This window comes from Cetorhinus maximus, chromosome 19 (genome assembly GCF_964194155.1).
Source record: "Cetorhinus maximus chromosome 19, sCetMax3.hap1.1, whole genome shotgun sequence".
Classification (NCBI taxonomy): domain Eukaryota; kingdom Metazoa; phylum Chordata; class Chondrichthyes; order Lamniformes; family Cetorhinidae; genus Cetorhinus; species Cetorhinus maximus.
The window spans coordinates 75,699,864-75,713,554 of NC_135897.1; the positions used below are offsets into that span (position 1 = coordinate 75,699,864).

The 13,691-nt window shown below is 45.3% G+C and overlaps 1 protein-coding gene across 1 annotated transcript in view; it reads left to right on the plus strand.

The window, feature by feature from the left end:
• The first annotated feature begins 10,110 nt into the window (after positions 1-10,110).
• Positions 10,111-13,691, plus strand: part of LOC144694092 (monocarboxylate transporter 14-like) — a 73,533-nt gene continuing 69,952 nt past the window's right edge. Inside the window, exon 1 of the mRNA XM_078564451.1 lies at positions 10,111-10,145. Coding sequence (XP_078420577.1) covers positions 10,111-10,145 — 35 coding nt within the window. The remainder of the gene's footprint in view (positions 10,146-13,691) is intronic.

Consider the following 13,691-nt stretch of genomic DNA (forward strand, 5'->3'; position numbering starts at 1 on the left):
GTGGGCCCGCCTCTGACCCTTCACCACTTCCGGGCTCACCCGCCCTGACTTCAATTCGAGTAACCCCCACCACCCTGCAATACTAACCAAAAATCAGGCCATTTGTGAGCGGCCATTTTTAAAAGTCGGTTTCACAGAGCCAAGAATTCTCCCATCTCTGAGCATCAGACCCAGGGGCGAAAACCTGGGCCTGAACATATAAGGTGCCGATGGGGTGCCGATCAAGCAAGCTGCTTTGGCCTGGATGGTGGTGAGTTTCTTGAGTGTTATTGGAGTGTCACTCATCCAGGCAAGTGGAGAAAATTGCATTACACTCCTGGCTTGTGTCTTGTAGTTGGTTGACAGACTTTAGGGAGACATGGGATGAGTTACTCGCCGCAGAATTCCCTGCTCCTGTAGCCACAGTATTTATATGGCTGGTCCAGTTCAGTTTCTGGTCCATGGTACCCTCCAAGATGTTGATAGTGGGGCATTCAGTGATGATAAAGTCATTGCATGTCCAGATGAGATGTTTAAATTCTGGTTAATGGTAACCCCCGGGATGTTGATATTGGGGGATTCAGCAATGGTAATGTCATTAATGTCATTGAAAGTCAAGATCAGATGGTTAGATTCTCTCTTGTTGGAGATGGTCATTGCCTGGCACCTCTCTGGCATGAATGTTACTTGCTACTTATCAGCCCAAGCCTGATTGTTGTACAGGTCTTATTGCATATGGACACAATGCTTCAGTATCTGAGGAGTTGTGAATGATATTGAATACTGTGCAATCATTAGTGAACATCCCCACTTCTGACCTTATGATGGAGGGAAGGTCATTGATGAAACAGGTTGGACGTAGGATACTACCCTGAAGAATTCCTGCAGCAACCTCCTGGGATTGAGATGATTGACCTTCAACAGCCACAGCCTTCCTCCTCCCCTAATTAATTATTAAATTGTCGATGACCATTCCCGGCTGGAAGTGGCAGGACTGCAGAGCTTTGATCTGATCGGTTGGCTTTGGCTTTGTCTAAAGCATGCTGCTGCCATTCTTTGGCATGCAAGTAGAATTGTGTTGTAGCTTCACCAGGTTGACATCTCTTTTTTAGCTACGTCTGGCGCTGTTCATGCAATGCTTTCCTGCGCTCTCATTGAAACAGGGTTGATCCAAGATAAAGGCATAACTGTAGGATGTGTTTGTGGTGGTCACACATCAACTGAATGTTCAGTTAGTGGAAGACCTTGCAGTTGGTGTAGTTGACTGCCTGTTGCTACAGATATCTAAGCGCCACATGAGTGCAGTCGATGGCACCCTGCACCTGTGGAAAACCAGAGATCTGTGCAAATCCCAGCAGTCTTGCTTCCTGTCTTTCCTGATCACAGTCGAAATGCACAAAGTTCTGTGCTGTTGTGAAGATGATATCAGTGACCTCCTGGATGCACTTGTGCATGAAGACTTGTGAGATCCCACACAAGTCAACCAGAAGAGCCCTAGGAGTAGCCACTGGTGTAAAAATTGAGCATCGCGGTCACTTATATGGCCACTGGCAGTGGATGCCCTCCATGTCCCCATGGCATCAAATCCTGCAGCAGGTGGCATATGTGACCAACCAGTTCCCTAGATACACGCAGTCTTCGGCAGCACTGCTTCTAAGTAATCCGCAGGAATGGCAGGTGCAGTCTATAGACTCTGAGTCTAGTGAAGCGCCTATGAGCGACAGCTCTCTGTGGATCTTCAGCTGCATGAGCAGCAGGCCATGTCGCACCTTCATCTTGAGGGAGGTGCTCCTCCACTTGCCAAGCTAGGTCCCTCCGCCACTCTCTTCTTCTCTGCTCTCTGTAAGCCATGAGGCATACCGCTAAGTCATTGGGCTCCATGATCCTGATGTCCTCCTCCTGCAGGATCCGAGAGAGAGATGCTTGGGTTAGTATGGGTATATTAAGAAACTCTCTTGGTTAAGTCTGAAGGCCCATTTACGCGTGCAGGAGAGTGCTGGCCACCACTCGAATGGCCAGTGTGTGATGCACCTCATGACTGTTTGAAACCCCAGCCACCTCCGCCCCACTCCACTTGACCGATTGGTGGCAGCTTCAGCCACTGGACTGCATGCTGTGCTCTCAGCTCAGGTGCAGCCATTCTCCTAATCCACACTGCATGGCTGCACTGTTAGCTTGAACCATGTTGGATACTGGTCCAAACCTTAATAAAAACATTGCAAGGGGCCGTGAGTGCCTCCACCAGTGACTGTGCCATGGCTACCTTTTGCAAGAGGATTCTACAGTTTGCTCAGTCGGTCAGTTGTTCCGCTGCCCCCTAAAACACACATTAATTTGCAGTCTGCGCCCGAAGGATGAAAAGTTCTGGAGCATTTGGTGGCACTTTCATGATTTTACTTTGTTTGAGTGGGCAGAAAAGCTTCAGAGGCCCAACTCCAAGCCTGTCAATGGAACTGCAGCTGAACGGTCTCAATTGCAGAAGAATGCTCACTTTTGACCAGCTTTTCCAAGTGCGTGGCTGCTTCCCTCACCACCCCAGCCCTAACTGGCATGTGCTTGTGTACCTCTTTCAGTCTGAGCTGCCTTGTGCACCCACCCCTCTCCCTCACACCCCCCCCGCCCCCCGCACCCCCACCACCCCCCCAACTCCCGACTCCTCACCCCGGCCTGACCTGCACTGGAGCCCAAGCCCTGATACTGCACTGAAAGCCAAACGGGAAAAAGAAACTTTACTATGCCCCCCACCCAGAATGCATGGTACCTCTTCCTTGATGTCCTACAGTTGATGCTTGCAAGCGCTGCCCTAGGTTTTGCGCACCCACCTCTGAGCTCCCCTCGAAGTTCAGGTTGCCAAGTGCACGCCTCTTAAAGGCAGTCGTGAAGAACATCATTCTGAAGTCACGCCAACGTGAGTGTAAATTTGATGTGGGGTGATGGGTGATGATTCCGGCAAGCTAAAGTATTGAAATTAGGTTTCCGAAGTGCGGCAGCAGGAAACACCACTGGTGGGTGGAGCAGCTGATCGCAAACTGGTTTCACACTGATGTGAAACCGATTTTTGGCCGTCTCGCCATATTGTCTGCTCACACCCGCCATGACGCCCGCCGCCATGGGACCGGATGATTCCGCCCTTTGTTTATCCCTCCCTCACTATGGAGAAACATTTGGACTCTGCTTAGGACCTTGACACTCAACAGAGCTGAGAATCGGCATAGTGGATAATAGGTACAACCTTGCATCTATTTCGTGCATAATTATGACCTCAATGATGATGGTAATATTTGGTTAATTGAAAAACTACCATGGTGGCAGGTGCTGAAATATGATGACGATACCAATAAAATAAGTAAACATAATTTACCCTTCCCACCTCCCCCCCCACCAACCGCGCCCCCCCCCTCCACTGTGGTTGACAGGGTCGTCAACCGTATCTGACCCATTTTCTGCACTTCTGCTCCTTACCCCTTCTCCACCCTCCCAGGATCATGATAGGGTTCCCCTTGTCCTCACTTTCCAGCCTCCGTATTCAAAGGATTATCCCCCACCATTTTTGCCAACTCCAGCACAATGCCACAACCAAACACATCTTCTCCTAACTTCCCCTGTCAAACACATCTTCCCCAAAGAGACTGTTCCCTCCGTGACACCCTGGTACACTCCTTTATCACCCCCAATACCTCATCCTCTTCCCACAGCACCTTCCCATGCAATCACAGGAGGTGTAACACTTGCCCCTTTAACTCCTCTCTCCTCACTGTCCAAGGCCCCAAACGTGAAGATGAATCAAGGTGAAGCAGCAATTCACTTGCACCCCTTTCAATTTAGTCTGCTGCATTCGCTGCTCACAATGTGGTATCCTCTATATTGGGGAGTCTAAACGCAGACTGGGCGACTGCTTTGTGGAACACCTTCGCTCAGTCAGCAAGCATGATCCCAACCTTCCTGTCACTTGCCATTTCAATTCAGCATCTTGCTCTCATGCTCACATTTCTGTTCTCAGCCTGTTACAGTGTTCCAGTGAAGCCCAACACAAATGAGAGGAACAGCAGCTCATCTTCCAATTAGGCACCTTATGCTCATCTGGACTTAACATTGAGTTCAACAAATTGAGTTCAACATGAACTCTGTCCTCCATTTTGACTTTTTTTCCCCAACCCCCCCCTTCCCCTCCAAGAGCCAGTCTCAAAATTGTTCTCCTGTTTTGCTTTCAGAAAGTGCTAACCTTTGTTCTGCTATTAACACATTCTGCTCTCTGACCTTTATGCCACTATTAACACCAGCTTTGGTCTTTAACACTATTATTACCACTCCCTTTGTCTTGTGTCCATGACACTTTTGTTAATTCATCTGGGCCGGAAAATCCCGTTGGGGGGAGGGGCCATAAAATTCAGCCTCTCTCTCTCCACAGATGCTGCCAGACCTGCTGAATTTTTCCAGAATCTCCTGTTTTTACATCATAATTCATAACATAGTTATAATCATAAAAATAAGTATAAAATAATAAAAGGATTGCACAATTATGAACATTTCAGTATACAAACAATTACAATATGTTGGAAAATGCAGGTCTCCTTAATTTACATACATAATAAAAATGAAAGGTCTACTGCATTCTGCGTTTTCATCTAAAGCAGATTCCATAGTTCAGATGTTGTCAGGTTGAGTTTGTTAAATTCTCAATCATTTACATACTATTTATGAGTTTTATAAAGTAGGGGATTGGGTTGTCTTGTAGTCTATTCATTCTGTATCTTAATTGGGAATGGTGTCTTTTCTCCTTAATTCCATCTGAATCATTAAAAGGGTGCTAAGACTTGAAGTGACATGGCTCCATTTCCTGTATTAAATTTACTTCATATCTATTGTGCCAATACAGGATTTTCACACCGAATGAATGGGGAACCAAATAGACCTTTGTCATTTTTGGCTAACTAAAAGAGGAAGGGCAAATCTATTAATGCAGCTTTTTGATTTCCACCTTTAATTGTCCTTGCTTGAGGTTGCTGTGCATTTGCAGATAGTAGTTATCACCATTAGTCTCACCATTATTTTAACAATAAATGTGATTGTGTCAATAGTGGCAATGGGAGGTGGGATTCAAGAGTTTTCTAGTGAAGCGCAGACAGAGCGGAAAGCATTTCAGCAAGGGAACGCATATTCTGTTGTTTAATTTTGTCAGAGTAGCTTTTGTTCACATGCTGTTTGGTAAGTCCAGCATTCCAAACAGATGCTGCATATTCAACCATAACTATTAAACACAGTAAATAGGTATGTTGTGATGCTTGAGAAGACAGCATGTGAAGTCTTCTATTTGCTCTCTTAAGCATTTCCTGCATTTGGTAATCCTATTTGAGATCACTTTGAATGTAGATTCCTCAGCTTAATGCACAATCTCAGCATTGTGTAAATTGATGAGAGGGGGATCAGTAGGAAAGCGCATGAAACACAATTCCATAGCATTGCACTTCTGAGGGCTTCAGTCTCATGTGATTCGCTGTTGCCCATTCACTCAACAAAATGATTGCTCCATGCATGTGAGATGTGTCGCCTTGATTACTACACTCCAAGAGGGTCAGCTCATCCACATATTTATAGCAATGAATAGGCATGGTGATATCAAAAACAGGCATTGTTTATGATAGCTATAAGTATAATAGCGCCTAACTTGGTTCCTGTGGGATCCCAGCATATAGCATTATCCAACTGGAAGTACTTGATATTAAATACATTGTTGTCTATTGTTGAGAAAGTCCGAGATCCAGTGCAGTCATGATTGGCTCATTCCTAAATGAAGGAGATTGTTAATTGTGATATAATGATCTACATGGTTAAATACTTTGCTAAAATCAATTAGCACTACTGTTGATGATGTTTTCTGTTTGTCAGCGTTCAGGTACAGCTGACTGAGGAGGCCCACGACACTATCTTTTTTCCCATATAACAATAGTCAATGTATTTCAAAGTAATTTATGGTGTTAAACACTTTGAAATGTTTTAATATTGCAGGACATTATGTATTATTGTGACAATGGCCCAAAATTTACTGTTGGAATAATGGTGAGACTAATGGTGCTAACTACTATCTGCAAATGCAACTTCATTGCAACTTCAACTTCAAGCAAGAAAAATTAAAGGTGGAAATCAAAAAGTTGCATTAATAGATTCACCCTTCCTCTTTTAGATAGCCAAAAATGACAAATGTCTATTTGGTTCCCCATTCATTCGGTGTGAAATTCCTGTATTTGCACAACAGATATGAAGTAAATTTAATACAGAAAATGAAGCCATGTCACTTCATTGCATTTCTGAGGGCTTCAGTCTCATGTGATTCGCTGTTGCCCATTCACTCAACAAAGTGATTGCTCCATGCATGTGTGATGTGTCGCCTTGATTACAACACTCCAAGAGGGTCAGCTCATCCACATATTTATAGCAATGAATAGGCATAGTGATATCAAAAACAGGCATTGTGTATGATAGCTAAAAGTATAATAGCGCCTAACTTGGTTCCTTTTAATGATTCAGTAAAGTGTCAGTTACCATCAGTCAACCTCTCTGGCACTGAAAATTAACCTTTACAAGTGTAGATTCTTATTTCTTCAAGTTTTTATTGTTGCTGGAATGAACAAGAATTAAAATGAATGTTTTTACTTCTTTCTATTTCGCACCTCCTCTTAATCCAATCTTTGTTTCCTTTTTTTTATTCCTCTTTCTTACTTCCTTCAGCTGCTGAGGCCCTAAGGACTACAATTCCCTCCCTATACCTCTCTGCTTCTCTATATTTCTTTCTTCCTTTAAGATATTCTTTAAAACCCACCTCTGACCAAGCTTTGGTCATCTGGCCTAATATCTCCTGTGTTAAATATTGTTTTGTGATGCTTGTAAAGTAGCTTGCTACATTTTATTACATTAAAGATGCTATATAAATATGAGTTGTTGTTGTTCTAAACTTGATTTATTGAGTTCAATCTCTCTAATTTACATTACTTTCTCAGTCCTTGCTATTAATTTCACAGTCGTTCCATTTGATTGGTTAAGGAGCTATCCAGTTGCTTGCCCTGCTCAAGCAGTGCAGGCATTTATGGAGATATTTCATAACTCTGAGCAAAGATATGTTCCATTGAGAAAGAAAACTCTATGGACAGAATTTTATTGGGGGAGGTGGTGGGGTGGGTGGGGGGGGTGGGTGGGGTGGGTGGGGGGGGTGGGTGGGGGGGGGGGGGGGTGGGTGGGGTGGGTGGGTGGGGGGGGGGTGGCGGAGGGGAGGGAGGCAGGGCCATACCACTGGCCCCTTCAGAAGAAATGTTGGTCCCAAATTGACTGACATTAAACAAGGCAGTGCCGCAGCCATAATGTGCTCCAGGCAGCCTTAAGAAGGTGAGGAGCAACCTTTGTCCCTCAGTGGGAGGAAGTCCTGCTCTCGAGAGCTGATAGCTAATCTGATTGCCAGAAGCTCCAGCAGTGCCAAAACTCGGTAGTGAGCGCTGCTGGGACTGCAAGGAGGTCCCAGGATGATTGGGGAGTCTAGGTAGGTGGGGCGAGGTAGGTGGGGCGTGGGTTTTGGTGGCCAGATGGAAAGTGACAAAGAGGGGTAACATCTTGGGCGGGGGGTGCCTCTGATGTGCACAGGGCACCACTCCAAAGAATGTACCCCGCCTTCCTTCCTGCCTTTTAACTAGTTAGGTTAAAAAACAGCTTTCCCACTCCCACCCACCTGCCCATGCCAACAAGGAAATGGTAGAAGCGTTTATCAAGTACTGTGTGTCTGTCTTCACTGTAGAAGACACAAAAAACATCCCAAGAATATGTGAAAATTAAGAATCAAGAGATAAAAGGGAGGAACATAAAACAATCACTGGGGAAAAGGTACTGGGAAAACTAGCAGAACTAAAGGCTGACAAATCCCCTGGACCTGATGGCCTGCAATCTAGGGTTTTAAAATAAATTGTTGCAGAGATAGTAGATGCATTGGTTGTGATCTTCCATAATTCCCTAGATTCCAAAGGTCCCAGTGGATTAGAAAATCACAAATGTAGCACCTCTATTCAAGGAAGGAGGGAGACTAAAAGCAGGAAACTATAGGCCAGTTAGCCTAACAACTGTCATATGGGAAAATGCTAGAATCCATTATTAAGGAGGTAATAGCAGGACATTTAGGAAATCATAATACAATCAAGCAGGCTCAACATGGTTTTGTCGAAGTGAAATTGTGTTTGACTAACTTATTAGAGTTCTTTGAGGAAGTAACAAGCAAGGTGGATAAAGGGGAGTCTGTGGAAAGGGTGTACTTGGATTTCCAAAAAGCATTTGATAATATGCCATTTCAACTCAAGATAAGAGCTAATGGTATAGGGGGTAATTTATTAGCATGGATAGAGGATTGGTTAGCTAACAGGAAGCAGAGAGTTGGAATAAATGGGTAACTTTTGGGTTGGCAAGCTATAACTGGTAGAGTGTCACAGGATCAGTGCTGGGTGTCAACTACTTACAATCTTTATCAGTGAGTTGGCTGAAGGCACTGAATGTATGGCAGCTAAATTTGTTGCTGACACAAAGATAGGTAGGGAAGTAAGCTGTCAAGAGGACATAAAGAGTCTACAAAAGGATTTGGATAGGTTAAGTGAGTGGGCAAATATTTGGCAGATGGAGTACAGTGTGGGAAAATGTGATATTGTCCACTTTGGCAGGAAGAATAAAAAAGTAATATATTATTTAAAGTGAGAGACTGCTGAACTCAACGGTACAGAGGGATCTGGTTGTCCTGGTACATGAATCACAAAAAGTTAGTATGCAGGTACAAGAAGTGATTAGGAAGGCAAATGGAATGTTGGCATCGAGTATAAAATTAGGGAAGTGTTGCTACAGATGTGCTGGACCTTAGTGACACTGCATCTGAAGTACTGTTTCCGATTTTGGTCTCCTTACTTAAGATAGGATATAATTGAATTTGAAGCAATTCAAAGAAGGTTCACTCGACTGATTCCTGGGGTATCTTGTGAGGGAAGGTTGAGAAAGTTGGGCCGATACTCATTAGAATTTAGAAGAATGGGAGGTGATCTTACATATAAGATTCTGAGGGGACTTGATAGGGTGGATTCTGAGAGGACGTTTCCTCTAATGGGGGAGTCTAGAACAAGGTGACACAGTTTAAAAGACGAGGTGAATTATTTTCTCTCAAAGGGTCATTAGTCTGTGGAATTCACTTCCCCAGTGAGCAGTGGAGGCTGGGTCATTGAATATGTCCAAGGCTGAGTTAGATAGATTTTTGATCAACAAGGTGGTCAAGGGTTATGAGAGGGGGGGCTGGGGGGGGTTGCTGGGGGAGCAGGGGCAGACAGGAAAGTGGAGTTGAGGCCACAATCAGCCATGGTCAGTTCAAATTAGCCATAACCTTGTTGAATGGCGAAGCAGGCTCGAGGGGCCAAATGGCAAACCCCTGCTCCTAATTCTTGTATTCAGGTCCATATGCCCTGTAGAAGATATCGCTCCAATTCCATCTCACGCTTCCAGCAACTTGCTGTACAAAATATCATGATATCAAATAGGGAAAGCCTAACTAATGGCAGCCACTGTTCATTGACTGGTCACAGCAAATTCTAGGAGAATCTTACAATTACGATGCACAACTGATGCCAATGCTAAGAGCAAATTATTTCAATGACTCTTGGCTATCATCTTATCAGTAATTTGTAAAGTTACATAGACTATGTAATTTAGAATATACAGCACAGTAGGAGGGCATTCAGCCCTACTGGTCCATGCTGGTAAATAAAATAGAAGAGCCCTTTAAATGTCCATATTTTAATTTTGTCTTACTTTTAGATTTTTTTGACCAGTTTTCCACTGAAAGAAATTGGAAAAAGAGTTACCTTTAATCTTTAAAAACTTTGTCCTGAATTTTTCAGATGGTGGGTTTTCCTTCCCTCAATCCAAAGAGTCCCCACTGACTCTGAGTGCCCTACAGCCATTCCATGCTCAAATGAGCTTAAACTGGCTGCAGGTGGGACTTGCGCCCCTTACCTGGGGGGAAGCCCCACCTTACAGAGCTGCTAGCCAATCTGATTGGCCAGCAGCTCTCCAGTCCCTGCAAGCGACAAGAGCCGCAGTGGACTGAAGGTGAACTACAGTAAGATGCCTGAGCCTAAGCCCCAGGCCCGGAGGGCAAGGTAAGTTTTAGAGTGGGGAGAGTAGAGATGGCCTGGGGGGGCACAAAGGGGGAAATCGGGGTGTCGGGGGAGAGGCCAGCAGCGGGAGGGAGGTCCAGTGGCTACCGGACCTTAAGGGGGGGTTGCCCGAAGTCCAAAAGGGGCTCTTGATGGAGGTACCCGCTCCCCCCACCCCACTCTTTGCGCCCATGATCTAAGCCCATTCATTTTTGGGCTCCTCTCAGCCAGGTAAATCCTCCCGCCAGCCTAAAAATTGAGGCTGTGTGGAAAACAGCCCTTAAGTGGCCAATAATTGGCCACTTCAGGGTCTCAATTGGGCCAATGGTGGGCATCCCATCTGAGGCCTTGCCTGCCCCAGCGTCAATTTGCTGTGAGGTCAGGGCGGGCGGGAACCCAGAGAGAATCCCATTCCTTCAATTGCACACTCTTCCCCCCACTACCCGCCTAATAACCTATTGGTGGGGAAGTGTGACATTCAGGCCAGTGTGTATTCTCACAATTTTCTTTAAAAGGCAGCGGCCTGATAAAAAATGGCCAATACGCTAATCTCTTCTTCCAGACATTAAACAATAGGGGATTTGTTATAAACACGGAAAATGCTGGAAATACTCAGCATGTCTGGCAGCATATGCAGAGAGAGTAACAGAGTCATCACTTCGGGCTGTTGATCTTCTGATTTATTTAATTACCTGTGTATTTTGAAAGACTGACCTCCATTTCCAGGATGTGATGAGCACAGGTTTTTTTTTGACACCATGAGAGGCTTTTATGATCAGAATGCAGATCCCAAAGAGGGCATTTTGTTCTGTTGAAGGGTCATGAGGATTCGAAACGTCAACTGTGCTCTTCTCCAACGATGCTGCCAGACCTGCGGAGTTTTTCCAGGTATTTCTGTTTCTGTTTTTGTTTAGGGCATTTTGGATTTTGGAAACAAGAACCATTGAAAGGCTGCAAAAGACTGGAGACTGCAGGGAGAGTCATTCTACCCTGGACTGAAGGACAGAATGCTGAAATTTTATTCTGCTTAAGTTAACTGTGATAGCCCACTGAATTCAGATCGAGTTCTTTATTTTTTCATCATTATGCAAATATAAACTGTACTGAATGAAGTAAGAGACTCATAATACCTATCATATTTACTTGTTTCACCTCATTGTCGAACATAGCTGCTTACAATTAAAACTGAACTTCACTGCATCTTGTGTTAGCTCAGTCCACCTTGAAGAGAACGAAGAGATGTATGTTCAAAACCTACCGCTTTCCAGTAGAGACACAAGGGATGCTATTGTTACATTTCCGAGTTATGCTATCATACAAGTAATTAGGTGTAGGACAGTGAGAGTGAACTTCCATTAAGGTCAGATGTTCAGATGGCATGAGGTTGACTGCACCACTGAGCCCTAAAGAAAGTATTCATGCCAAATCTGAATCCAAGTTGCAGCTGATGAATCGCTTTTATTTTTTCAGCTCCACCCCTCCCCTTTCACTCCCAATCTTCATGGGCTGGATGGTCAATCAGAGTTAGCCAACATAAATTACAGAAAATGCTGGAAGGTACAACAAGACTGTCACCACTTGAAAAAGGAAAATAGGCTAATGTTCCTCATTGTGTTAGGATACAAACTGGCATTGTTCTGAAATCAGACGCAAAGTGAAAATTATATTTGAGTGACCTTGTATGATGCACTGTTAACTTTGTGAGAGCTGTACAGCATGATTGAAATGGCTTAACTTTGATATAAATGCTCGTCCTAAACAATGTCTCTTTTCACTGATAGCCAGTTTGAAAGCAAATGCTGATCTTTTTGTCTCACTCTTTTTCCAATTTTGTCTATTCCTCACTTTGGAACCCAGCATCCAAATTAGCAATTTATATATCTTCATTCAGGAGAAAAAGATGGTCTTTAAGTTTGGTGAAAAAATAGACTGAGAAAGGTAAATTTTCTCATGATTCCTTCAATTATTAAGGGCCTAAGCTGAGCTGTATTTACACTTTGTGGTTACTTTAACAGATGTGGAATTTATTTGTCTCCCTCTTGCAAAGTTTTGAACCAGATAGACAACACAATCCCAATTCCCAATGTTGAAAGTTTTGAATGGCAATAATTTAGAATTTGACCAAAATGTACCTCAAAGAACTGGAAACTGGTAAACAAAAACGTAAGAAATAGAAGCAGGAGGAGGCCATTCGGCCCCTCAAGCCTGTCCTGCCATTCAATAAGATCATGGTTGATCTGTCCCAGGCCTCAACTCCTCATTCATGCCAACCCCTCATAGCCCTCAATGCCCCGATATTTCAAACATCCATCCATCTCCTCTTTAAATACTTTCAGTGATCTAGCCTCCACAACTCTCTGGGGTAGAGGATTCCGGACATTCACTACCCTCTGAGAGAAGAAATTCCTTCGCATCTCTGTTTCAAATGAGTATCTCCTTATTTTGTAACTATGGGCAGAATTTTCCATTTTGGTGGGGGAGAAGGGGGAGAGTGGGTGCGGGCACAGGTGGGCGCGGACCCAATCGGCACTCGCGATCAGGTCCGCACCGCCATTTTATGCGGGCCGGCCAATTAAGGACCCCCTCAGCATATTTGCTGACTCCCATGGATAGTGGGAGTGTGCGGGCGGCGGCGGGCGTGCACAGACCACCAGGTCCAATGGCGACCCGGCAGTTTGATAAAGGAAGGCCTGGAAGCCTCCTGTAGGCTGGTGACAATGGCCAATTCGAGGTCACACCGCAGGGGGTCAGCTGAGCAGGCCAGGATGCAGGGTATGCCACAGGAGCAGGGCAGGCTGCAGGGTAGGCCAGCGGGGGGCCAATGCGCCCCTCATTTTTCAGATGGATGCCTTGCTGCCCTCCTCAAGGAGGTGGCAGCATAGTGGGAGGTGTTGGTCCCCCAGGATGGGAGGAGGAGGCCCCCCCCACATGACCAAATGTGCCTGGGAGGAGGTGGCGGAGGTGGTGAGCTCCCGCGACGTGGTGCGGTGCACCTGGATCCAGTGCCATAAGCGCTTCAATGATTTGTTGCACTCTGGAAGGGTGAGTACCATGTTGGCATTGGCCATTTAACCCAGCAGGTAGCCTTAGCCTTTGAGGCCCCCCCCCACCGACCAGGTCCTACTGTCATGACTGCCTTGAATCATTTAGGGCATTTTTCCTACGTTGGGTGGGCAAGCAGATAGTACCCATGCTTAGATCAGCCTGAGTGGTTCACCAGGAAATGAGTTCTCCCCCGCACCATGTGTTGCTCTTAGTCGCACATGACTAGTCTGGGGGCAACCTGCAGGAGATGCAGCCAGGCGCATACGCAGAACTCCAACACATGTCCTATTCACGGTGATGAGATGGTGGAAGGGGAGCCTCAAGATGTCGTGGCCAAGAACCATCTGCTGCCCTCGACGCTGCACTTAGTTACGCATCCTTGTTATTGGAGCAAAGACAGTGTGGTTCCTAAAGTGGTGTATGCAGCATGTGTCCAAGGTGGCTGTTAGGAGGGTTGGGAGCAGGTGTACTATCTTTGTGTGAATGATCAGCAGTAGTGGGGAG